General features: G+C 46.1%; 1 protein-coding gene across 1 annotated transcript in view; it reads right to left on the bottom strand.

The window, feature by feature from the left end:
• The window catches only part of ANAPC1 (anaphase promoting complex subunit 1), a 771,271-nt gene that overhangs the window by 361,895 nt on the left and 383,531 nt on the right, over positions 1-25,845 (bottom strand). Inside the window, exon 20 of the mRNA XM_085611802.1 lies at positions 21,968-22,116. Coding sequence (XP_085467928.1) covers positions 21,968-22,116 — 149 coding nt within the window. The remainder of the gene's footprint in view (positions 1-21,967; positions 22,117-25,845) is intronic.

Genomic DNA, 25,845 nt, shown 5'->3' with positions numbered 1-25,845 from the left:
GCTGATTAATCTAATGTCATCCATCAGATAACATAATAAACATGGCTGCATGTTCTGCTTGATACTGAATGAGCTCTCATCATATAAAAAAACAGTACATTGGCACAAGAAAACATCTACAGCAATCTGAATACAAGATTATGGAATAGGATCTGAATAGGCGTCGTGTGGTCCTTACACCTGCATAAAGAAAATCAAGCTCTTCTATCTTCCTTTCGAAAGTGTGTGCCACACATATCATAAGCTTGCATGCACTGACATTCAGGAGACTTTACAGTAATTGCCAAGATTCTTCGCGACCATTTGGACTTAGGACCACCGGACAGTATCAAAGATGAAACTGCATGCATCCTCTACTCACCATGCACTATGAACCTGGTATAACATGGAAAATCATGTTTCCAACTTCTCCTTGAGAAATTAGAAAGCGTGGCCATGCAGTTTTTTTCTAGCTTGTTGTGGTTGGTGTGAAGACTAAGCCAACTCTAAGATATCATGCTCAGTCAGTAAGATTACTTTAGTAACTGTTAGACCTGGCACCATTGGCGTGGGTCTCCCTTCCATTTTTTGCTGTTGCCGCCTGTGTTTTTGCTATGTGTTTTGCTGGTTTAGATGCTTTGGGCACTGTGCCACTGCTATTCAGTGCCACAGTGCACGTGCTCCCTAATGTAAAGTGTTGTATTGAATTAGTGACTCCATGATTGGTTTATTTGATTTACTTGTCAGACCCTAGTACCATGTGTGCCCAGGGCATGTAAATCAAATGCTGCTGGTGGGCTTCCAGCACTGGTTGTGCCACCCACAGAAGCAGCTTGTAAAGTGTGTCTCAGGCCTGCCATTGCAGAGCCTGTGCGCAGTCTGACCGTCATGTCTACTTGGCACATGCACCCACTTGCCAGTCCCTAAACCTTTCCTTTTCTTCATATCAGACACCTCTAAGGTAGGCCCAAGGGCAGGGTGCTTTCTAAGTATAAGGTAGAACATGCCCTGGTGTGTGTGGCATGTCCTAATAGTGAATTACAGCCATTTTTAATTTTCACTATTGCAAGGCTACCAGTCCCCATAGGCCAGAATGGGCAGTTTGATTATAACATCTTATAATCATAACTGACCCAGGGACCATGGTAGAAATTTGAGTTTAGTATGCCTGAACTCAGAATGATAAAATACATCTTTTAAGGAAGTTGTTTTTAACATTCTGTGTTTGAAAATACCACTTTTAGAAAGTAGGTATTTTCTTGCCTAACTGTCCAAGCCTACCTCTGCTAGGTTGTGTATTCCCTGTCTGGTTTGTGAGTGACAGGGGCTGGAGATTCCAGGAGACAGGGTGAGTCAGCACAGGGCTGAATAGACCTATCTGCATGTAAAGTGGTGGGAGGAGCAGCACCTGGGTCTGAATGGGGCTGTGCCTGCCTTCCACAATGCTGGCTCCACCTCCTGTGGTGCGTCTGATGTCCCTGGCCCACACTGTCAAAGGAAAGAAGGAGTTCTGTAAACAAAGTGCTCCAGGACTGCACAGAACTGGTTTGGACTAGGTACAGACACTCTCTGCCTTCAGAGACAGGATTTTGGTGTATGAATACTGGGGACCAGACCCCAAGACTTTAGATTACTTCTAGAAATCAAGACGACCCTTTGCCAAGGAGAAGAACCAAGGAAACTGAAGGAGGAGACTGCCCCTGTGCTGTGCTGTTGCGGTTGGCCTGCAGTGGTTACTTTATTTGCCAAGGAAAGGAGAAAAGGAACTTTGTGCGTACTTTTGCAATCTTGAAGAAGAATCTCCAAGGGCTTGAACAGAGCTTGCCTCCTGCCTAAAGTCTCAGGGATATAAGACTTCACCAGCATCTCCCCTGAATTCCCTTGCTGTGGAATTCTGCCTGCAGAGGGGTGCCTACTGTTTGGGCCCTCTGAGAAGACTGAGTCGGTGGGAGCTGGAAAAGCGATGCAGCGAGGAGAAGCGCGTCGCCGCCGCAGCAGTTGCCGTCGCATCGCCAAAGCATGCCGCTGCTGCAGCTGTTCGCCACCGCATCACCAACGAAGTGCGTCGCATCACCGGAGAAGCGTGTCGCCACCGCAGAGGTCGCCAGCACATCACCGGTGATTCGTGTCGCAGGGCCTGTCGCGGCTCCGAAGTTACCAAGTTTGCTGCATGGCCATCGGGCGTGCACGCATTGCATCCAGTGTTGTCGCATTGAATCTAAACGCCATTTTCTCGCATCGCACCGGATCGTTGCGTCGCACCGAGGCGCCATCTTGTCGCATTGCCCCGGATTACATTAAGAAACCGATCCATCACCTCCTCTCCGGTACGCAACCGACACATCACCTCCCCTGCGCTGCAGTAAGGAACCGACGCATCACCTCCCCCGAAGCCAGGAATCGACGCATCACCTTCCCTGCGACCCTTTTGTTTGTATTGCGCGACGCATCCAAGGTACTTTGAGAGTAAAGTGGCGCATTTACCATTTACATTGAACTAAGCTATTTTCTACCATTTTAAAGTCTATTCTTGAGTACAGTATTGTGGATTTTTGTTGTTTGGTCTTGTGTTAAGTCTAGTAAAGATTACTTATTTTTCTAAACTGGTGTGGTGTCCATTTGTAGTGTTTTCACTGTATTACTGTATGTGTTCACAAATGCCTCTGAGATAAGCCTGTCTGCTCGTGGCAAACCACCAAGGGGGTGAGCAGGGGTTATTTTAGGTGTACCCCCTTACCCTGACTAGAAGCAAGGATCCCTATTTGGCCAGAGGTACCTACCTCTGCCAACTAGAGACTCCAGTTCTAACAGTAACAAATAACTATTTGATGGACACTTGAGAAGTTTTAGTTCAGTATATATGAGAAATAATATTTAAAGTTTCATGTCTTTAGCTTGAGAAGGAAAAGAGATATACAAGGAACTGCCTTAGAGTTAAGGGCCTGTCTCTAGGATGGGCTGGAGGCTTGGACTGTTGTGAGGATTGTTTTAGATATCTTTCATGAGATACAGTAGGCCAATGTCATCATGGATTGCTCTGCCCAGTTTGCAGACACTTTTTTACCATGGGAGTCTACAGGTGTGCCCTACATATATATAATGTGCTAGACTATTATGGAGAAGTGTTCAACAACATAATCCTAGGCTGTATACCTTTGGTCCATAACTGAATTTAAATGTACTTTTCAGTTACACTTTTTTTTTTAATTAGCCTCAATCAAATAAACTGAAATCAATGTTGAATAAAACGTACACTTCGCTTTTACTGGGCGCCAACAAACTATCAATTCTCACAAAGGTACTATGACTTATTCCAACTCATTGAAGGGATAACAGGTCATTGAGGGATAGTGGAATCATTTCCCAGTGATCAAACAGTTGGAACCAAAATGATCTCTGTACCAGGGGAATGGGGTATCTGGATAGCTTCTCTTTATGGGTATGTAAACCCAAAAGTAGAGACCCAAAAAACTGCCTGTAGATGAAAAGCTCCTATAGTTTTGTGCTGCTGTTCCTCTGTTAAGGAATCCCAAAATCGAAGGACTGCTATATATTTGGAGACGAAGTAACTTACCTTCGATAACGCTCTTTCTGGTGGATACTTTTTCTAGCTGCAGATTACTCACTTTTTGAATATGGCCCAGACTCTACAAAGGATTCAGGCATTTGCACAGAAGACCTCCTGTGTGCCACTAGGTGGCACCATGAAGCTCTGAGCTGACTTTTTTCTTTCCTGGAAGTGACAAAGCATCTAGGCTACCGTGTGTGCCAATGTCAGTTTCTTGCTGGACTCTTTCCACTCCATCGGACATAGAGCACAAAAATAGTTGGAGTTACAAATGTGCATATCTCTAGTTTGGGACCTTTTTAGATAGCAAATAAGGCCACTTCACAGAACAGGAAAGTGAGAGGGCACAGAAGAATCTGTGGTTACAGCGAGTATCCATCAGAAAAGGCATTACCAAAGTTAAATTATTTGCTCTTCACCTTTAGAACAGAATACCAAAGCTGTGCCTCTGAAGGTGGAGGCTCTATAAAGTGAGCTCAGAACAAAAAGCCTTGCGGGACTGAACGGGTGAAATGTACATCCTGTCGGCTCTGGCTTTCAAGGCAGTAGTGTTTCGTGAACATGTGCACTGCCACCTATATTGCACCATGGCAGATGCCAAGAGCTGGTACTCTGCGTGCCACAATAGTGGAAGCAGTCTTGGCCCTGGTGAAATGAGCCTTTGATTCTTCTGTAGGCAGCCTCTTGACAAATGCAAAGAAGATCTTGATGCTGAGGGCTATCCACCTCAACACAGTCCTCTTCTGCACTGACTTACCCCTTGAGAAACCTGAAAAAATGTGATAGCTCACCCAAAGGTCTTTGGTGTGATTCATGTAAAAGCTGAAAGCTCTTTGGGGGTCCAGTCAATTAATTCTCTCTTCTTTAGAGGGTTAAGGCAGGGCAAAGAACATTGGAAGGGTGATGGCTTGTCCAAAGGGAAAAGGTAAAAAGGCTGCCCTTGCCCTCAGCAAGTTTGTCTGGAAAAAAGCTGGTGTATAGCAGCTGCACTGAGAGAGCCTGCAGTTTACTCATGTGACAAGCTTAAGTGATTGCAAAGAGGAAGACGGTTTTCACAGTCAGTAGGTGCACCGAGCAGTTGTGTATTGGCTAGAATGGGGTAGACAAGAGGAACATTTAGACCAAATTAAGATTGCACTTTAGCATTACAAACTGTTTTGGAGGGAATGTGTGTGTCAAACCTTTAATAAAGATCATCATAATAGGTGGTATAAACATGGACACCTGGGCTAGCAAATGCATAAAGACCACAAGAGCTAACAAATAAGCTCTAATGGTGCCCAACGAAAATGTTTCTGGGCCTAACATAAAACAAATTGTGTGACAGTTTAACCTGTTGGGGATCAGTGTTGCAGAGGCCACAAATTTGTCCCAGCAAGCTGCATAAATAGATTTTGTAGAGGGGTGCCTGATGGCGAGGAGAAAATCTACAACCTCAGGAGGCAGACTGAATGCAGTCAACTGCAACTGTTTAATCTTGGTGCATGGAAGTATCTATTGTGCATGTTCAGGTGCAGAACTCTTCCCTGTTGATGCAACAGAAGATCATTCCGAAGCGGTAGCCTCATCGAAGGACACATCCTCACGTCCATATAGTCTGGGTAGCACACTCTCCTGGTGCAATCTGGCCACTAGGATGACTTCGTCCCAGGCGTTCCTGATTTTGCTCAAAACTCTGGACAGAAGAGGTAGGGGCAGAAAGGCGTTCAGGAGTTCTGTGCTCCACTTCAGCCTTAATGTATCTCATAGAGAAAGAGTACAATGCATAAAAATGTTGACACTGAACATTATCAACTGAGGCAAAAAGATCAAGCAAGGGTTTTCCCTACTATTGGAAAATGTCTTGCAACACTTCAGGATGAAATCAGCGTTTTGTGATCCACCAGGCATCGCAGAGTGAGCATGTCCACCCTGCCATTTAAAAATCACATCAGGTGGTTCATGACAGTGGTATGCCATAATGCTCCAGTGAACTCCAAAAGGGCTCTTTGCACAAGCTCAAGAGAACCCCATTCCACCCTTCTTGTTGCTGTACCGCATGTGTCCTTAAGAAACTACATCAGCCTTACCTTGAGGTACGGTATGAAAGCCTCCAACAGGCAGATGGGCTGCAGCTCTGACAGATTTATGTGGAGTCATGTTTCCATCAGACAGTAGAGTCCTCTGATCTCCAGCTCTCCCAGATGATATTCTGAGCACAGCAGGGATGCATCTCTTCCCACCTTCAGCTCTGAATGATTGAATGAATGACTGGTATTTATAAAGCACACAGCTACTCCAGCAGGTGTGTCCCAGCGCTAAAGGAAGAGAGAGGGATTGGTACCTGGAGTACCTTGATAGTAGGTACTCCAGATTTGAAGTAGACTTGAAATTGAAGGTTACAGAGGTTGTAGACGCAGGTTCTTTAGTTCAAATCGTCGCCATAAAATTGTAGTAATCACGCCAGGATCCAGGATGTAGTTTCATGTAGTTTTATTGAGGTTGGTTACAAGATGTAGTTCAGATGTAGTAATCCAGTAATAAACAAGTGAATAACCCCAATGTAGCCCCACCAGGAGCAACCATCCAGGTGCTCAGCCCATCTCCAACTGTCCATTCTCACTCCCAACATTCCATCTATCATCATACTATCAACATTCCACTGGCACATCTGAAACCATACCAGACCAGGATACTACAGTGGGGAAGACAGAGGGACTGGTCATTGAACAGGCTGAGAGCAAGCAGTGACCTCTGCAGCTCTTATGTAGTCTGGTCTGAAACTTGGATTACGTCTGACAGGTTCTCTTGGTGCTGGGCCACTAAGACTTCAGATCATACTTCAGAGCAGAGCCTGCTGTTTTTCCAAACAGGAGGACCCATCGAAAGGCATATCCATAAGGAAACATGACAAAATTAAATGATAGACCGAGTGTTGAAACACTCACCCCCAGTCATAGTTCTGGGTTTAATCCATTGTTCTTTTGCTCACCACGTCACCCAAGTTTAGACCCAGACATATGCAAATCAGTCTTGACCCTGATCCCCATGGGAACAGTCCAGCCTGAAATGCCCGGCCAGGTCCTCCCTGTACTGAAAACAAGCATCTTGGGACTGGGTTTCAGGGTATCACCCATATTCAGCCAGGCCAGCTTGATTCCAGTGGTGTAGAGAGGAGCAAGGGGCCCAGGTCTGGGCATACCCTTAGCCACTTAAGGCGCACACAGCAACATCACAAATATGGTCAAGAATGATTTGCATTTGGCTGGGTCCAAACTGAGGTGAGGTGGTGTGCAAAATAACAATAGATTAAACCCAGATCTGTGACTGGGGGTGAGTGTTTGAAAAGTCTCTTTTCAGCCATATAATGACAACCTGTGAGGGTACTCTGTCCTCCTCCTCCTTCATCTCTATCATAAAAAATGGTTTGTGAGGGAGATTTATGCGGTTTGCAAAAACATCTTGAAATTATGCACATCTGCTTTGCGCTGGCGCTTTTCTGATTTCATGATGAAAAATTTGGCTATTGTAGCCTATGTATATAGACTAGATAATCTGTCTCTTTCTTAAGTGTCTATGGAGGCCTTCTTCAAGAAAGACAAAATTCTACACTTAAGAAGATACATATTGAAGAAGATATATATCAAATAAGTGCTACGGGGTTCCCCGCACATGGGCGGGACTATTCAGTGCTTATGACTATACATGGAAATCCCCTACGAGAGAACCAGTGATGCTGGCATGCAACAGAGGCAGTCTCATTGATTCACTGGATGGTGAGGTGGTGCTTTTTGGGGTGAAACAAGCTGAAATCTTCACCTTATAACTTCTAGCAAAGTACAAAGGTGTGCCCCTGAGCACAGACCCTCATAGCAAAGGCACACAGGAAAGCCCTATAGGACACCCGAAACAGCTCCACATCCAACAAAATGGGCAAGTATGACCGAAAGCAAACAAAACTGCAGTTTGAAAAAAATCCTGTGGCATGGAAATACGCTTCTGAAACACAGGCAGAAAGCACAAATTCCCCGGCACAACCAGCATTAGAGAAAGACCTAGACCTTCACCTATTATTGCTATGAAGCACTGCCTGGAGAAAATCGACTGAGATTGATACACTCAGGGACTGCCTCGATCACATGAATGCAAATGTAGCCAACGAGGAAACTCACATAGATCAACTTGAATAAAGATCACAATGCAATAACCTGTGCCTCTTAGAGATCGTGAAGTTGCCAAAAAAGAGCAAAATGGAAATATACAGCAAAAGTTACTTATGAGCATCTTTCTGAAAAACAGTTTCACTTCTATATTTTTAGTAGAGCGTGAGTATCAATCACTTCAAATTCGTCCGCCATCTGGGGAGTCTGCTCACCTAGTAACAGAATGTCTCTTTACAATTTCAAGGATTGGGAAACTATCATTGCCTCTCCAGAGAGCATAGGTACATCAACGAAGGTGAAAACTCTGTTTTCTTCTACCTCGACTTTACTTTCACAGTGCAGGCAGCATGCAGGGAGTTCTTCCCAATATATATATATCCCTCTCCTGCCATCATCCAACCCGCCGGCTGTGGCGGCTCAGGGAGACGATGCTACAGAGGCCCACAGTTGTAGAGCGAATTACTAAGGCTATTGTTGAATACCTGGTCATCAACGACACACCAGACAACCCGATCACCATCCTATGGGACGCCCTGAAGGCGGTGGTTTGGGGAGAATTCTGAGCTATATCCGCACATGACAATAATGCCCATAGGGAAAAGAGGGACCAGCTCACCAGCGAATGAACAGAATTGGAGCAAATACATTAAAAAACTGGGGCTCCCAGGGTCTGGATACAACTCAAAGCAGTGAGGGCACAGCTAGCAGGCCTAGATACCGACAGGGCCGAACACGGGGAGACCGGTGTGTGAGACTCTTGGCCAATAGACCAAGGGCCCAGCGACAGTCATCCAATATCTCCATGGTTATGGACAACTCCGTGCAAGAGCAGACCACGGATCATGGCATCGCAGGCACGTTCAGGAAATACTACGCATCCCTATACAGGGCACAGGGACTCCCCAGTTCCCCTGTCCAATATTTGAATGGGGCAAAGACTGTCAAATTGGTCAAGAGCCAAGTTGAAGACCTCGAATCCCAGATTAGGCTGGAGGAGGTCATATCTGCCATTTCCAAGCTAAAACCGCTTAAGTCACCGGGCCTGGATCGATTTTCCTCCATCTTATTCAAAACCTTCCGCACCATGCTGGCCCCGCTGCTGGCGAGGGTGTACAACTCGATTGGGTCATTCCCTCTCATACCACCCACGATGCTAGAGGCACTAGTCACTGTAATACCCAAGCCAGGGAAGGACAAACGACATTGAGCATCGTACCGTCCTATATCCCTCCTCATGTGGACTTACAAATCTTCACTGGGATCCACCGGATCAGTCAGGTTTTGTCCCGGGATGCCAGTGCTCTGAAAATACCAAGCGGCTTTTGCACCTCATAGATAAGTCTGAACATTTTGAGGACAAACGCATGATACTCTCTGTGGACGCCGAGAAGGCTTTCAACAAGGTGCACCGGCTGTATCTCAAGGTGACCCTGAACCATTTTGGCGTTCCACAGCGCTTTATAGACTGGGTGCTCGACAGGTACACCAACCCAGTGGTCTCTGTCCGGGTGAACGGCCTTATAGCGCACTCTTTGCCCATACAACAGGGAACAAGACAGGGATGTCCACTCTCGCCACTCCAGTTCGCTCTGTACATGGAGTCCATGGCCCAAAGAGTGCGTGATGATCCCTCAATAGTGGGGGTGAAGTTTGGGGGTGAGGAGCATAAAATTAGCCTCTATGCCGACGATGTGGTCGCCACCCTGGAAAGGCCTGGAGAGTCACTGCCTGCCCTTCTGACAGAACTAGAACGCTTTGCACAAGCGTTGGGGTTCAAGGTTGATGTTCACAAGTCACAGGCCCTCAGTCTTTCTCTCAGTTCAGCCACATTAGAGGTGCTTCAACGGAGGCATCACCTTCACTGGGCACAAGAAACAATCCCCTATCTAGGCCTGCAACTCACAGCTAGCACCAAGAAAACTACCTCCCTGAACTACACTGCACTATTCCACCATGTACAAGACAGCCTCCTGAGATGGAGGCCACACTCTCTGTTGTGGTTGGGCCGTATAGCGGCGATGAAAATGGCAATTTTACCTAGATAATATATTTATTTCAGATGCTCACACTGCCTCCCACCCCTACTCGGGAGTGTTGCACTCACTACAACGTGATTTGGAGAACTTAGTTTGGGGCGACTACACCAGGAGTTAAGTTACAGGGCCCCAACTGAGGGAGGGTTAGCGATCCCTAAACTGCAAGATTACTATTGGGCAGTGCAACTGCGGCCACTGGTGGAGTGGTCGCGGCCAGAATCCGAGAAACATTGGCTGTTTATGGATAGAGCCTTAGCCAGACGACCACTCTGGGGAGTCCCCTTTCTCACTAAAGCAGCCAGGCCCCGCAACGTATACCTATCTAAGGTAACACACTCTACTTTATCAGCTTGGGACAGGGTTGCCACCCCTTGGGGACTCATAACCTTCCCCTCCCCAATTACACCAATAGTCATTAACTCTGACTTCCCACCAGGATTGGATAGGACAGCGTTCGCAAAATGGACAAGCAAAGGCTGCCGGTCTGTAGGACACCCCTTTCATGTGGAGGGACCGCTGTCCTTCACTGACCTACGCATGCTGCAGAACCTCCCAGAGACGGAGCGCTAGCGGTACCTGCAGATTCGAACAGAGGTACGGGGAGGTGCGGAGAGACCCCTTACGCCATTTGAAAAGTGGTTACTCAAGAGGCAAACAGATGCGCACCTGGCGACAGATCTTTATAGATTCCTCAGACCCAACCCTGGGACAGGGAAATCCCCCAGACAGCTGAGATGGGAAGGTGAACTGGGTAGGACGCTCACACAGAAGGAGTGGGCAGATATTTACCATAGGGCTCAATATGCAGTGCATAGCGTAGCAAACATTGAAACAGCTACGAAAATAGCCACATACCGGTACTTAACTCCCCTGCGTCTCCACAAAGGCAATCCGACATGAAGCCCCCAATGTTGGAGAGCCAGTGGATCACTGGGAAATCTGACCCACTTGCTGTGGGAATGCCCCCACTTGTCTAGCTACTGGAAACAGGTATTGGACGATATCAACTCTCATTTCAACACCCAAATACCTCGCTTCCCTACTTACATTCTCCTGGGCCTTCCTAATCCCCGTACTTTCCCCCTCAGAGCACGGAGAGGCAGGCAGAGGGCACTAGCGCTGGAGACGGCCCTGCAAAATATCCTATCCCACAGGAGCACGGCAACTACACCCTCCCATTTAGGGTGGCTTCATAGATTGTGGGGGATTCTAGGGATGGGGAAAATTTCCCTTTCACTCGCCAATCCTGGGGCCTCCTTCCAAGACCTATGGGAGCCCTTCCTGACACTGTTAACCTCGGAGTTCACAGAACTCACCTGCCCGAAATACTTGAGATTGCTGCGCCTAGCAGATCCACCACAAACTGCATCAACCGACGACGCGTCAATCCACCGGGCACACGCCCTATAGGGACAGATAACTAAGGACCAGGAACGAGTCTGGAGGTACCTATTGTATACGCCTTGGACTTTAAAGGAGGGGGGAGGAGTTGGGAGTGGGGAGGAACTTGTTCTCATGTGTTTCCTCTTCTTGTTGTTTCTTGTTTCTCACCTCAGCCAGCCTGCCTGATGGGGTACATACCAAAAGTACAGAATGACTCCATTTTGTATGTTGTATGTTGTATGCTTGATCTGAAAACCAATAAAAGAAATGTAAACAAGTGTGATTCCTACAGCCCATTATCCATCATCAAAAAAGATAATAAAACTCTAGCTAAAGTACTTGTTAACCGCTTTCACTGCTGTTGTTGGACTTGGGTCAGACCAGACCAAGCCAGATTCATACCAGGAAGATCAACCTCCCACAACCATAGAACTCTGTTTGCACTCCTCCAACAGTTGGCCCCCAGCTGGAGTCTTTCTGGAAAGTCCCTATCTCTTTTGCCTAATTGACCGATTGGCTTTAGAAGGGGATTTACAAAGTGGGTAGGACTCTTATATAAAGCACCGTCAACACGCATTGTAGTAAACGGCATGCTGTCAACCCCAATTTAAAAAACAGAAAGGGCAGAGGCTAGGATGCCCTTTATTACCTATCTTATTTGCCATCTGAATGGAGTCGCTAGCGGCTAGGCTCCAACAACATGCAGACCAAGGACTCTGCTTCACTGTTAGATACATCATAGTATCACTTTATGCGGATGATGTCGCAGTGCATGTGCAACAGCCTGACTTAAATTATCACCCCTCATCTGATAATGCATGAAATTTGCATACCTTACAAGCATTTACATTAATTGGCCTAAATCTGTAATATTTCCCCTCACCTCGTCCACCGCAGATGCGGTTTAGAAAACCTGCTACAATGGGATACCTCAGTAAAATATGTAGACATTCTGGTAAGTAGGAATATAAAAGTGTTCATACAAAACAAATATGGGGTATTGCGCTCTAAAACAGAGCGAGAAACAGACCAATGAACCAAGCTGTTCCTATTTTTAGCGGGTCAGTAGCACTGCCAAAAATGATCATGCTGCTCAAATTTTTATACATATTCAACAACATTCCCATCCCACTCTCAAACGCCTTTTTTTGTCTACAGAAAATAAATAGCACTATGAAATGGACCGACCTTGCATGGGCAAATAAAACACCTTCATTGAGGTGGTGGGTCATAACACATATTCGAACAAGAGTTGTTGACCGAACCAGACTTGGAACTGTATTATCTAGGCACAGAAGTGCATTACATTTACTTTTGGCGATTTCCTACACCATATCAACTATATAGTTCAATAGTTCGGGACAACATTGGCTCGATGTGACTCAATAAAATAATCTGCTCTCAGAGCACACTGCCCAATAACTCAAACTAACACAGTGAGATGTGTGACCTGGAAATGGGATCGACTAAAAGCTTGAGCAAAATTACACAAAATTTACCCCACTAGCCTGGCCCTGGTCTAAAACCTGTGCTTGCAACCCAAGTGTGACCAAAAGAAAGTCAACAGCTAAACACACTCCAACTTGTATGGGGGGGGATCTCTACCCCGGGGAATCTTTTCTTCCGATCAGTACAATACATGATAATGCCAATCAAACTGCATTATATATTTTTCTTTATCTTAGGCTCAGGGAAGGAAGTTGGAAAGTTAATAATAGATTTCCCAGCTCCTTGCAGGTATTTCGCAAATTGGAGGATGTACTAAAACGTCATCTTCCAGGAGACTTATAGCCACGATCTACCGGATGATGCAAGGTGAGGCACCAATATATGACCAACTGCTGAAATCAAAAGTGGAGAGCCGAACTATATACCGTCCTAAGTGACCAACAATGAAAACTCTTTTGAAAAGAGACAGGAGCGTTATCTCCTTATTACAGGCTTGCCTAGTGCATTTTAAGTTTGGGTATAGGGTTACCAAACAACTGAGTCACTATATAGACTCCGGTCAGATGCAAAGTGTGGCAGACGTGGTACACTAAGCCCTAGGTTTCTACATGTCTCACAGCAATGCCCCAAAATATCTAAATACTGGCCGGGCATGGAAAGGGTGATCTTTGACATCTTTCATTATTATACACCAGTCACCTCACTTGTGAAACTTCTGGGTTAAGCCAAGAACACCCGACTCATACACAGAAAATGTATTGCATTGGCATTGTTACTGGCCAAAAGAAAAATTGCAATTAATTGGTGTTGGGCCCTCCAACAGTCGAGGACTGGATACGTGATGTACTGTGCTGTAACAAGCAATTGTCTGCTTACTAGGAACTTATGCCCCTCCAATCTAGACCCAAAGACATTTGGGCCTCCTTGCATTCCTTTTCATTAAAGCAGCATAATGACAGCGATAAGCAGGTATTGGTGGCATGGGAGGAAAAAGGAAACAAAGCACCACACCAGTACGCCCAGAGGCCGCCCACAACTCTTGCGAGTTTATGTGGACAAGAGATACAGACTAGAAAGATAATAATATGAAAAATAGCCAAGGACATAAAATTCTATGTTCCACATGTGATATCGTTCTTCAGGGCTCTAGCTCATAAGACGTGGGGCAGTGGGAGGGTAACAATTGATAATGTTTGTGGTATCATTAACATATGTATTACACGCTACTCTATTGTTCTGTTTTCATTGTAATATAGCAAAAACTCAACAAAAAATAGGATTTCCTTTGCGGTAAATGCCAGGGCCACCAAACTCTAAGGAGTAGGATACTGCGTAAGAAAACCTGTGTCACCAGTCACTGGACTGTGGCTTCTGGCTACTTGCCTATTCATTAGAGCGCAAGAGCAAAGTTTTGCCCAAGTGCCCATAAGGTTGTCACGTCAGGGCCTCATTAAATGGAGGTGAGGGGATCCGACAAGGCTGGCTTAGGGAGTAAATCCTCAATCAGGACATTTGTTTAGATTCAACATAAGGCAGATGTAGGATCATAGCACATGTCTAATCGCTAAGAAGCACTCCGCTCCGCGGGTATCCAAGAGGCAAAATCAACCTAATATCAGCGGATGTATGAAGTCCACTGGCCACCTGCAAATCGGTGTATCCAAAATTGTCATAGTGCGGGGGTAAATCGACCCCATTATCACAATAATCATTGTAGTGACAAACTCTGATTGGAATCCGATAAAAAAAATGATGGAGCTTCTGAGGAAGGCTACATTATACAGTAAGTGTTTTGTCTAATTCAGAACAATAAGGTCAAGATGGATTTGGTTTGGGGTTGGTTAATGGAGTGAGCAGGGGTTTGAACTGCAGCTCTGCCAACACCATCATGGCGTCAATGAAGGAACCAGCGCAGATATTGTAGCCAGAGTGGAAGTCAGTACCGGAGTAGGTGTGGAATCTAAAGTGAGTTTGAGGGACTCAGACAGTGCCAATGGCTGACCCACCAGAGGTAACCTCACTGAAGGGCCCTACAGATCCTACCGCCTGACAGCTTGCCAGATGGAGCCAGAAGAGTGCCAAAAATATGCAGCATTCTCTCGCTATAGGTAATGCTCTGCTTTGGCATCACCATTGGCCCGAAGAATTCTGGGTGAATCAAGATCAGCTGTTGGATCAGAGGTGAGACTGATTGGCTCCTAGATGCATGTTCAACTTCTATTTGGACAGAGAAAGGCTAGACGGTGTGGAGTACCTCTTCGACTTCCTATGCTTCTTCTTTAACTTGGACTTCGGCTTACCAGACTACTTCGACTGCGAAGATCTGTAGAGAGAATGCCCTTCAGAACGGGCATGTGTCCACACCCTCAACTTGGAGTAGGACTTCCATGAAATCTGTAACTTCTTTCGGTGTTTGGAGATGTACAACTTCGCTTTACGGTCACAGATCACCTTCGGTTGTATGAAGGCACATTCTTAGCATGACTTGAAGTCGTGCTCTGAGCCCAAATACCAGTGGCACACTTCATACAGGTCCATTACTGACATCTGATTCTGTCAGCCACAGCACAGATTAAGCCCTGTAGTCTTCAATGGCAAATCTGTTTCTTTGCCACCTGGAAGAAAATAATTTTGAAAGCATTCACCAACTTATGTATAAAGGAGCAATGCTTAGGATCCATGTCCAAATGTGAGGAATGGAACAAACTGAAGTTGGTGCACAGGGTGGGGGGCACCTATTGTACCTTGCCGCCATGACTTCTGGGGTGGGATTAAGTAATCATGGAGATGTGTGGCGCCACCTAGAGGCTCACAGGAGCACTGCTCTGAAAACGTCTAGATCCAGCCCGGAGCTTGGGGTTCTAATGAGGAATCTGTGGTTAAAGGTATCTACCAGAAATTGTAGTTAACTAAACAGCTGCTCTTGGCGATCCAGTGGTTCAGAAATCGGTTGTAGTGTACAAATGTTTCCCGAAAAGCTGGGTCTTAACTTCTTACCCACATCAGCCCAAGAGTCAAAGAGGGTTAGTAAGGGCAATGTTCTATCCCAGGACAATGTATCCAGAGGTACTCTAATTAGTCTGGACGCCCAGAGTTCATGCTGGCCTCAGCAACAGTACACACAGGATAAAAGGATTTAGCACATTACCACATATTGACACCACATTAATACTGGTGCCATGCTGTTAGATTTGGGGATCTCCAGTTGGTATAGGTAGGTACCTGTGACAAATAGGGAGCCTTGCGTCTAGTCAGGGTAAGGGGCTACACTCCTAAAATAACCCCTGCTCACCCCCTTGGTAGCTCGGCACGAGCAAGCAGGCTTATCTCAGAGGTAACGTGTAAAGCATTTGTGAACACATACAGTAATACAGTGACAACACTACAAATGGACACCACACAGGTTGTATTATAAAAATAAGTATTTTTATATAGACTTAACACAAGACCAAACGACAAACATCCACAATACTATACTCAAAAATAGCCTCTCAAATGCTATAAAATAGCTCAGTTCTCTCAAGTTGTAAATGCAACACTTTACTCTCAATGTACCTTAGATGAGTAGCGCAAAGAAAACAAAAGGGGTTGCAGGGAAGGTGATGCGGCAGTTCCTTACACGCAGGAGAGTGGATGAGTCGGTTCCTTACTGGTGCGCAGGGGAGTTGATGCTCGCTTCCTTACTTCGTCGGTTACTTACTGCTCTCCGGTGCGATGCGACACGCTGGCACCTCGATGCGATACTCTTCTCCGGTGCGATGCGACAAAATGGCGTCTTGGTTGCGATGCGACAACGTTGGTGTGATGCGTGTACGCCCAACGGCCGTGCGGCGACTCGATCTTTGGAGCCGCGACTCGATCTTTGGAGCTCTTTCAGCTTCCTGGTTCTTCTCCTCAGCAAAGGTTTGTCTCGATTCCCAGAAGTGATCTAAAGTTGGGTCTGAGTCCCAATATTTATACTCCTTTTCCCTTTGTTCTCTGAAGGCAGAGATGCCTTTGCCTAGTCCAAACCAGTTCTGGTCAGTCCAGGTGCACTTGGTTGACATGTCTCCTACTTTCCTTTCATAGTGCTGGGCAGGGACATCAGACACACCACAGTACTAAACTCTGGGCTGCTGCTCGTATTTTCGTATAGATATATACAGCGACGCGAAAGTAATGGTGAGTTTCCGTTTAGTACTTCACTTCGTTAGCGCTATTTTAAAATACAAATCCCTTTGTACTCTATTTGATTTGATATTCTTTGTTGTTCCCTGATTTTATTCATATTCTGAACCCGCTTACCTGCACTATAAAATTCTTGCATTACACCGCTCTTTGGCGGATCACGTCATTAGGAAGTGTGGGAGATCTTTACAGCCATTTTGGTTTGGGAACTGCCAAGTGTATGTTGGGCGCCATTTTGGGGGAGTAGGCGGGCAGTGCAGGCTCCGACGGTGTATTTAAACCAGCCTTCTGCACGCGCAGCGGTGACGCGCAGTGGTGTGCGCCTCCCTGCGCCGGAGTCGTGCCAGAGTCCTGCCCGTCTGCGCTCGTCTGCGTCTCGGGAGTGTCAGGGGCAGGACGGAGGTGTCTATAGCTGTACCTGCAGGTAATACGTCTGTGTTATGTTGCGGATATGTTAGGTTACAGTACGGCCGATTTACTTGCCTTACGCCCCCCTAGTGGCCAATGTCATCCCTCATTTCCAGGCAGCCGTGCTTTTCGGAAAGGCTGTCTTGCTTGTGGGTGGCGGCTTCCACACATTACTAGAACTGCGCCGGACAATATTCCGCCCCGTACCAATGCCTTCTTCTCAATACTAGATCCATGATCGGTCACTCCCTTGATATTTGGAATTTATTACATAATTCCGATATATCTTGCCTATTTCTTACGGAGACATGGCTGAGTGATTGCTCTGCACCTGACTTAGCCAATGCCATCCCTCCGGAATATAACATCTTCAGGAGGGACAGAATATCTGGCAGAGGGGGAGGGGTTACTCTTGTGGTTAATAAAAACATTGCCTGCTCAACCTTTCCGGTTGAAAATATTCAGGGATGCGAAGCCTTGGGCTTCACCCTTCAGCTCTCCCCCCTCCAGGCTTGTACCGGGATCCTCTTGTATAGAGCCCCGGGGTCGGTAGGGTCTTTTTTTGATGAACTACAAGTCGCTCTCTCTGTCCCTTGTCTTAGATCAGAGCACTGTATCCTTCTGGGGGACCTCAATTTCCATATGGATATTGTAGAGGACCCCGATGCAATAAAATTAAGTGACATTACAACTACATTAGGACTATCTCCGTTTCTAATGAAGCCGACGCACAATAAAGGCCATATTCTTGACCAGATTTTTTCTACAAAAGCTATTGTGATTAAATCTATACAACCTGTACTGTGGTCAGATCACTTTTTGGTCTCTTTCTCGGTACCTGCCACTGCTCTTATTCGGGTGAGAGAATCCAAAAAGACCATGCGAACCTCGCGCCCTTTCCATCTACTTTCGGCGGAAATGCTATCTGAGGCCCTTGCTATCTTTCCATGTCCTCTTTTGGGTTCTTTGGAAGAGAATCTTAGTCTCTTTCAGAATTGGCTGACAGCAAGACTCCAGACCTTAATTCCCGAAACTAAGATTAAACAAGGCGAACGTAGAGCGTCTGTCCCTTGGTTCACCTCTCAGTTAAGGGAGCAGCGGCAGGGCTGTAAAAGGGCGGCGAGAGTCTGGCGACGGGCCTACGATTTGACTGAGAAAGCGAAATTCCGAGCAATAACTAAAGCTTACCATCAGTCAATTTGGAAGGAAAAAAAAGCTTATTTTGAGCGACGAATTGATGAGGCCGAAAATGGCTGCAAGGAAATCTTTCAAGTAGTTTTGGATTTTACGTCCCCTGCTATCTGTACTGTATCTCATACTCATTCTGAAGAATGGATAAAACAGCTTGCAACTTTCTTCACCAGCAAAATTACAACTATTCAAGCCTCCCTTCTCCACTCTAGCTCTCAGTTGGCCACGGGTCCTTCATCCCCCCCTATACTTATGGAGAGCTTAGGCCCTTCTCTTTCACTTTTTCCACACCTTTGCCTGGACACTTCTTTGGAGCTTTTGTCAGGCTTGAAATCAGGCTCCCCACTTGATCAGTGCCCAGCTAAACATCTGGGGAAAGTGGCACCTGCTTTAAATGCCCTGCTGAATCCACTCTTGAATTCTTCACTGCTAACGGGAGTAGTCCCACAAGCGTGGAAACATGCTTTGATCCTGCCATTAATCAAGAAGCCCACCTTGGACCCCCTCATCCATGCCAACTATAGGCCCATCTCCCTTCTCCCTGCTCTGGCGAAAGTGGCCGAGAAATTTGCACATCGGACGATTTCTAATTTCATCGAGGAGCACGATTTGCTGCATGACACGCAATCTGGATTCCGTGCTAATTTTAGCACAGAGTCTGCCCTCTTAGAGGTCACGGATGCCATCAGGGAAGTGCTCGACGCTGGAGGAAGGGCCATGCTGGTAATGTTGGATCTATCGGCGGCCTTCGACACAGTCCCTCATGACCGCCTCCTTGTAAGACTCTGGGAGTGCGGCATTCGGGGGACTGTGTGGAGTTGGCTTAAATCCTTTTTGGGCGGCCGCCGACAAACGATCTGGGCGCCCCCTTTTTCCGCTGATATGGCTCCGCTAGAGGTAGGGGTACCGCAGGGCTCCATCCTTAGCCCCTTGCTATTTAACATCTTTATGGCCCCTCTGGCGGCAGTCGCGGAGTCTTTTGGTGCCCAGATCATATCTTACGCCGATGATACCCAGCTCCTCGTCACCTGTGACAGGGACGGGACGTTCGATGGCGTACAGATCAAGGATTGTCTGGGAGCGGTCTTCGAGTGGTTTAGGTGCAATGGGTTAAAGTGCAATTCCGACAAGTCGGAATTGCTTTTTTTTGGTTGCACCTCTGAGCCAGACTGGAAAGCCTGGTGGCCTCAAGATTTGTTTCCACCTGACAGTGTGTCCCTTAAGGCTAAAAACCTGGGAGTGATTGTGGACAGTGAATTGTCCTTTGGGCCACATGTTTCGTGCCTTTCTGGTAAATGTTTTGGCATCTTACGGATGCTGAGAAAGTTCCTTCCTCTTTTGTCTATTCAGCATAGGAAGACTATTGTTCAGGCTCTGATCGGATCGCGATTGGATTACGCAAACGCGCTTCTTTTGGGTCTTCCAAAATATCTTTTGACCCGTTTGCAAGTGGTCCAGAATTCGGCAGCCCGTGCTATCTACGGGCTCCCAAGAAGAACTGGTGCTACGGCCCTATTAAATGCTTTACACTGGCTGCCGATCGCTAAAAGAATTCAATTTAAGTGCCTGACTCTTGCCTTTAAGGCTCTACAAGGCTCTGGCCCTAAGTACTTAAGGAAACGTCTCTCCCGATATGTACCGGGTAGGGCCTTGCGATCATCTTTGCTATCCAAAATGACAGTCCCGGTCATTAGGCGCACAAGGATGGGTGGTCGCTCCTTCCGCTACTTGGTCCCGAAGGGGTGGAACGAACTACCATTTTCTCTTAAACAGGCTCCCAGTCTCCTCGCCTTTAGAAAGGAGCTTAAAACGTGGCTGTTCACTAAATAAACTATTTCTTCAGACAATTTGGTCTTCTTTCTATCTCCTTTCTGTGGTTGCGTTTCTGTTGTGTCTGCCAATGTTCTTCAGCAAAGCGCCGGGATGCTCCTGGGAGTAGCCGAGCGCTATAGAAGAAGTAAATTAACATAACATAACATAACAAGTCACAGTGAGGTTCACGTTATAACGAACAATGTGTGCTTATACCGGCGTTTTTTGCTCTACAGAGTGCAAATCATTCATTTAAACAGTAGCTTTGGGCTCGAATATCAGCTTACAGTTGGTCCACTTAAAGGTAGTTAGTGTTGTCATTGAAATTGGCAGACACACATTTATTTAAATTTTCTGCGCACTGGGACAGACGGCACCCTGGTGTTCTGAGGGCTATATGGTTCTTTGACTTTCTTGTTCCACAATTACTTTTCTGGTCCAACCTTCAATCCTTGACAAATATGTATAGCTCCACTCTAATCCTCCTGGTTAGCAGGGTACCATTCTTTTCTAATAGCATTTGGATTTTATTATAGATAAACCAAGTTAGAGATGTTTTTGAATGTGATGAATTCTTTTGTCAATTTCATTTGTAGATAACCCCTGAAGAAGGGTGACGAAATCACCCGAAATGCATTGGGATTGAGTAAAGTTTTTTCTACTAGATGGATTGTTGGATTTACAATTTGAACTTTGATTTGCAATCAGATGTGTTAATAAAGAAGAGCACATCAAGAAGAAGGATTCAAATTTGGTTTATTGAGTTATCGTTTGGATACTTTTGATTATGTTATGTAGTTCGTGTTTCATTACGTGTTTATATTGTGTATAATTAAGTAGAGTACATTTAAGTGTTAATGAATTGTTAACACACACTCACAATTGAGTGCATATGGTAGTGCACATCCTGTCTAGAACATAGCGCTCTAGCAAATGTTTTTATTATCAGGTGGCAGGGTAGAACCACCTCAGGTAGTGCACACCAAACCAGTACAATAATAGTACATTTGGTCAAGTAGGTTTACTAGTTTAACTTGAGTGCACGCCAAGCTGTCACTATTCTTATCATTACTTTCTAAAAGTGGCATTTTCAAACACAGAATGTTAAAACCAACTTCACTAAAAGATGTATTTTATCATTCTGAGTTCAGGCATTCTAAACTCGAATTTCTTCCATGTTCCCTGAGTCAATTAGGACTATAAGATGTAATAATCAAACTGCCCATTCTGGCCTATGGAGAACAGGTAGCCTGGCAATAGTGAAAAACTAAAATGGCTGTAATTCACTATTAGGACATGCCACACACACCAGGGCATGTCCTACCTTTTACCTATAATGCTCCCTGCCCTTGGGCCTACCATAGGGGTGACTAATATGTATAAAAGGGAAGGTGTAGGGACTGGCAAGTGGGTGCACTTGCCCAGTCAGCATGGCAGTACCAGACTGCACACAGGCTCTGCAATGGCAGAGCTGAGACACACTTTACAAGCTGCTCCGGTGGGTGGCACAATCAGTGCTGCAATCCCACCAGCAGGATTGGTTACAAGCCCTGGGCACACGCAGTGCACTGTACTAGGGTCAGACAAGTAAACCAATCAAGCCAATCATGGAGTCACTAATCCATACATCAATTTACCATATTGAGCATTTGCACTGTGGCACTGAACAGCAGTGGCATAGTGCCCAAAGCATCTATAACCAGCAAAAACACATGAGGCAACAGCAAAAAATGGAAGGGAGACCCACGCCAATGGTGCCAGGTCTAACACATGCTAAACAACATGTTGACACACATGAAGAATTAAACTTTCTGTTTTATCACTGTACGTACCAGCACCACCAACCTGCTCCTCTCACATATCCCTGGTACGTATGGATAGGGATCGGCTCCTTCTCCTTTCAGACAGGAACTTAGCCACTGATAGATGCTTGGAGGCTCATCAGTGAAATATGAAGGATGATGCATGAATCCGGTTTGGCCTGAGAATTAAATGCAATCCATTACAGGAGGCAAAAAACTGAATTTGTTACAGAAAAAAAAGACATAGAAAATGAGAATTTTTTACAAAATATTTTAATTATTGTACACCAAAAGAACAAGTTATATACCTCTGAAAAAGATCTTCCTGGTGGATACTTATCTAATCACAGATTCCTCACCTTAGAATATTCCTAGATGCAATACTTGATTCGGACACTTTTCCACAACAGTGCTCAAATACTGGCTTCATACTACCCCAAGAATGAGTGACGAAGGGAAGCTGCATAGAAGTCCAGTCCAGATCACTGTTGGCAGTTTCGTATCTTAGACTTTCTGGGCCCTCAAACGCAGAGCATGAACAATTACTGGTGACAGTGTGCTGAGTGCTTGCAAGGGACATTTCCAGGTGTTAAAAATTGGCCACTCCATAGAACGGAAAGGTGGAAGATCAGTGAGGAATCTGAAAATAGATGAGAATCCACCTGAAAAAACATTACCAAAGGAAATTAACTTATTCCTCGGATGGGTAGTTCTAACACAGATTCCTAACCTTTGAATAGATACCAAACAAATTACTCCCCAAGGTGGGGGGTCTGTGAAGTCAGCTCAGACCAAAAAGTCTAGCAGAACCCAGACGCAAAGAGTTCTTCCCGCCAGATCGGGCTGTCCAGGCAGTAGTGCGTTGTGAACGTATGCACTGACGCCCATGTCACAGTCTGGCAGATCTCCACGTGCGAAAACAGAGGTAGCAGACTGGAGCCTGGAAGAATGCTCTCCTAGATGTTCCAAGGACTGCTCCTTGGCCAGTGCATATCAGATCTTAATACACAGGACAATCCACCTCAATAAGTACCTCTCCTGCACTGCCTTCTCATTCTTTGCTCCACTGTACCTCACAAAAAGCTGATTGTCCACTCAATGGTCCTTGGTATGATTAACGCACAAGCTTAAAGTCCTTTTGGGATCAAACCAGTGGAGCCTCTCCCCTCGAAGGGAATAGGAGGAGAAAAAACAATGGTAGAGTGATGGATTGCCCAAGATAAAATGGGAGTGATTACTTTAGGTCAGAAAGTTGTCCAAGTCCTCAGTAGAAGATTGCCTTAAAAAAACATAGTTTTGTGCAGTTGCACTGAAAGCATGTATAGTTCACTCACATGACAACCTACCACAATCACAATGAGGAATACAGTCTTCAAGGTCAGGGGACGCAGCAAGCAGCTATGAATCAGCTTGAAGGGCTACACATAAGAAATGCCAGGATCAATTCAGATATTGCAAATGACCTACAAGGAAACTTGTGTCAAACCAGCAATAACCCTCATCACAACAGGTGATTTGAAGAAGGAAGGTTGGTTCAGCTAACTTAGAAAGGTTGAAAGAGCTAACAAATAACCTTTTAAAGTGCCCACTGCAAGGCCCTGCCGGGCTAAAAACAAAGCAAACAAAATAATGTCATATAGCTTCAGCCGTAAAGGGTCAGTTTTGTTAGCACCACACTAGGTTACAAACTCATCCCAGCATAAACAGAATTTGTTAAAGGATGCTTGGCGGCAAGATATGACATCCACCACTTCAGGGCCGGCAAATCAAATGCAGTCCTGTGCTGCACCTACATCTCCACACATGGAGGTGTAGATGATGAGGACTGCCCTATTGCCATGACAGGAGGTTCTTCAGAACTGGCAGCCTGATAGGAGGACATAAGCGTATGCTCAGGAGTTCCGGATACCACACTCTCAGGCCCAATCTGGACCCACTAGGCTGACTTGGGCCCAGTTTTTCTTGATTTTGTTCAGATCTCTGGGCAGAAGAGGAAGTGGTGGGAAGGTTTAAGTTTAAACTCTCTCTCTATAACAGCAGAAATGCATGATCTAAAGAGTGTTCCTGCAAAAACACCAAAGTACAAAATTGCTGACACTGTGCATTCCGGACATTCGCTCCACTGCTTGGAGACACCAGAAGTCACCTGTGAATGCAGATGCCACTCCTGATCTGCCCTACGTCTGGTAAGTGATTTGTGACCATGAAGATGCCCTGATGTTCCAAACAACTCCAAAGGCAAAGAGCCTCCTTGCACAGGTACCAGGACTCCATTGAGTCCTTCTAGTTGCAGTACCACAAGCCAGTGGTGCTCTCTGTGAGAATTTGCACCAATCCCTCCAAACGCCCCTTTATGGGAAAGCCTTCAGAGACCGTCAGATGGCCTGCAGCTCCAGTAAACTGACGTGGAGCCGACCCGCCTCTAGAGACCAAAGTCCTCGGATACCCACCTCATCCAGCTGACCTTCAAAGTCCAGCAGAGATGCACTGTCATCACAGTTAGCTATGTATGGGGAAGGGAAACTGTATGAAACTGGAATTTTGTTGGGGTTGTCCCCCCAATGCTAGTGCTCTTTCCAATAAACACTAGTAGTAACCCAAATGGCATGGACTTTAGCACCCCTGTAAGTCCCTAGTAAATAGTACCCCTGGTACCTAGGGCATAGGTACTAAGGAGGGTCCCTAAAGTAACTGCATGGAATATATGTAAGCCAACCCTACAGCAGGCCTAGAAGCCCTAAGGCAGGGTGCATTGTATTACATGTTAGGGTATATCTGCATGAACATATATACCCTCGTGCTGTCTAGTTCAATTGCTAGATGGTGCAAGTGTACAGGAAAGCCATTTAAGGTATATGCACTGGTCATTACGAGTTTCCCAGCTACATGATGCCTTCACTGAAAACACTGTTGTTTGGTATCAAACACCTCATCCTAATAAATCTGTACTGATGCCAGTACTAGGTTTATTTTAACATGCACCCAGAGGGCACCTTAGAAGTGCCCCTTGAAACCTTACTTGTCTTCTAGTGTGCTGGCTTCCTGGATCCTTCCAGGCTGCCACCACAGGCGCATTTATGACCCCCAGGAGGTGACAGTCCAAGCTCTCAGGAGGTCAGGAACAATGTTTGCTCTAGCCAGAGGTGTTATCAACTCCACCAGCAGGATGGCTAGTGAATATGCATGTCAAGGCCAGGAACTTCAAAGCCCCTGCCACCTTTGATATGCGACCCCAGCTTCCCCCAGACCTGGGAGATGCCACCCCTGCTCTAAGGCCCATTTGGCACCAGAACAGGCAGGAAAGTATCTCTGCTAGGAGGCGTGGTGCACTACCAGGCCAGTCACACCCCTAAGGTGGTCTTCCTGATGTGCCCCACGAAAGAAGGGTTTCACCATTTTGATTTTGGTGGAAATAGGAATTCTGGGACACGGTTATGCCCGCTCCCACCAGGAACTGCTCATAAATGGTGTGTAGTGACCCCAAGGGTAAGTAGTCTATAGGCCACTACCCTTCACTCCCCTTAAAGCCCCTTAATTGAGTATTTAGGTGGCCCCCTGACATCAGGAACTCCGATTCGACAGACTGAATAAAGATGAGGACAAAGAAGAGCCTAAGAAGAAGGAACTGTGGACTGCTAGTGGACTTTGGTGCCAAACCCTGCCTGCCTACCTGCTTCTGCCCCGACAATTGTGACACCCTGACTCGTCCTGCAGCTGTGCAGCCTCCAAAACCCTCAGAAGGCCTCCAGCACTTCGCCAAGCCGTCAGCATCTTCCTTGAAGTGGAGGAGCCACTTCCTTGCAGTCTGAAGGCACCGACCGCAATGTCCGGTTCACGCTCTGCTGTTTACCGGGTCCGCCGATGGAGCAGCTTGCAAAAAAGAGGTCACGGTGCTCCAGGAGGTCAGA

This window comes from Triturus cristatus, chromosome 6, assembly GCF_964204655.1.
Source record: "Triturus cristatus chromosome 6, aTriCri1.1, whole genome shotgun sequence".
Classification (NCBI taxonomy): domain Eukaryota; kingdom Metazoa; phylum Chordata; class Amphibia; order Caudata; family Salamandridae; genus Triturus; species Triturus cristatus.
This window is presented reverse-complemented; position numbering and strand designations above follow the sequence as displayed.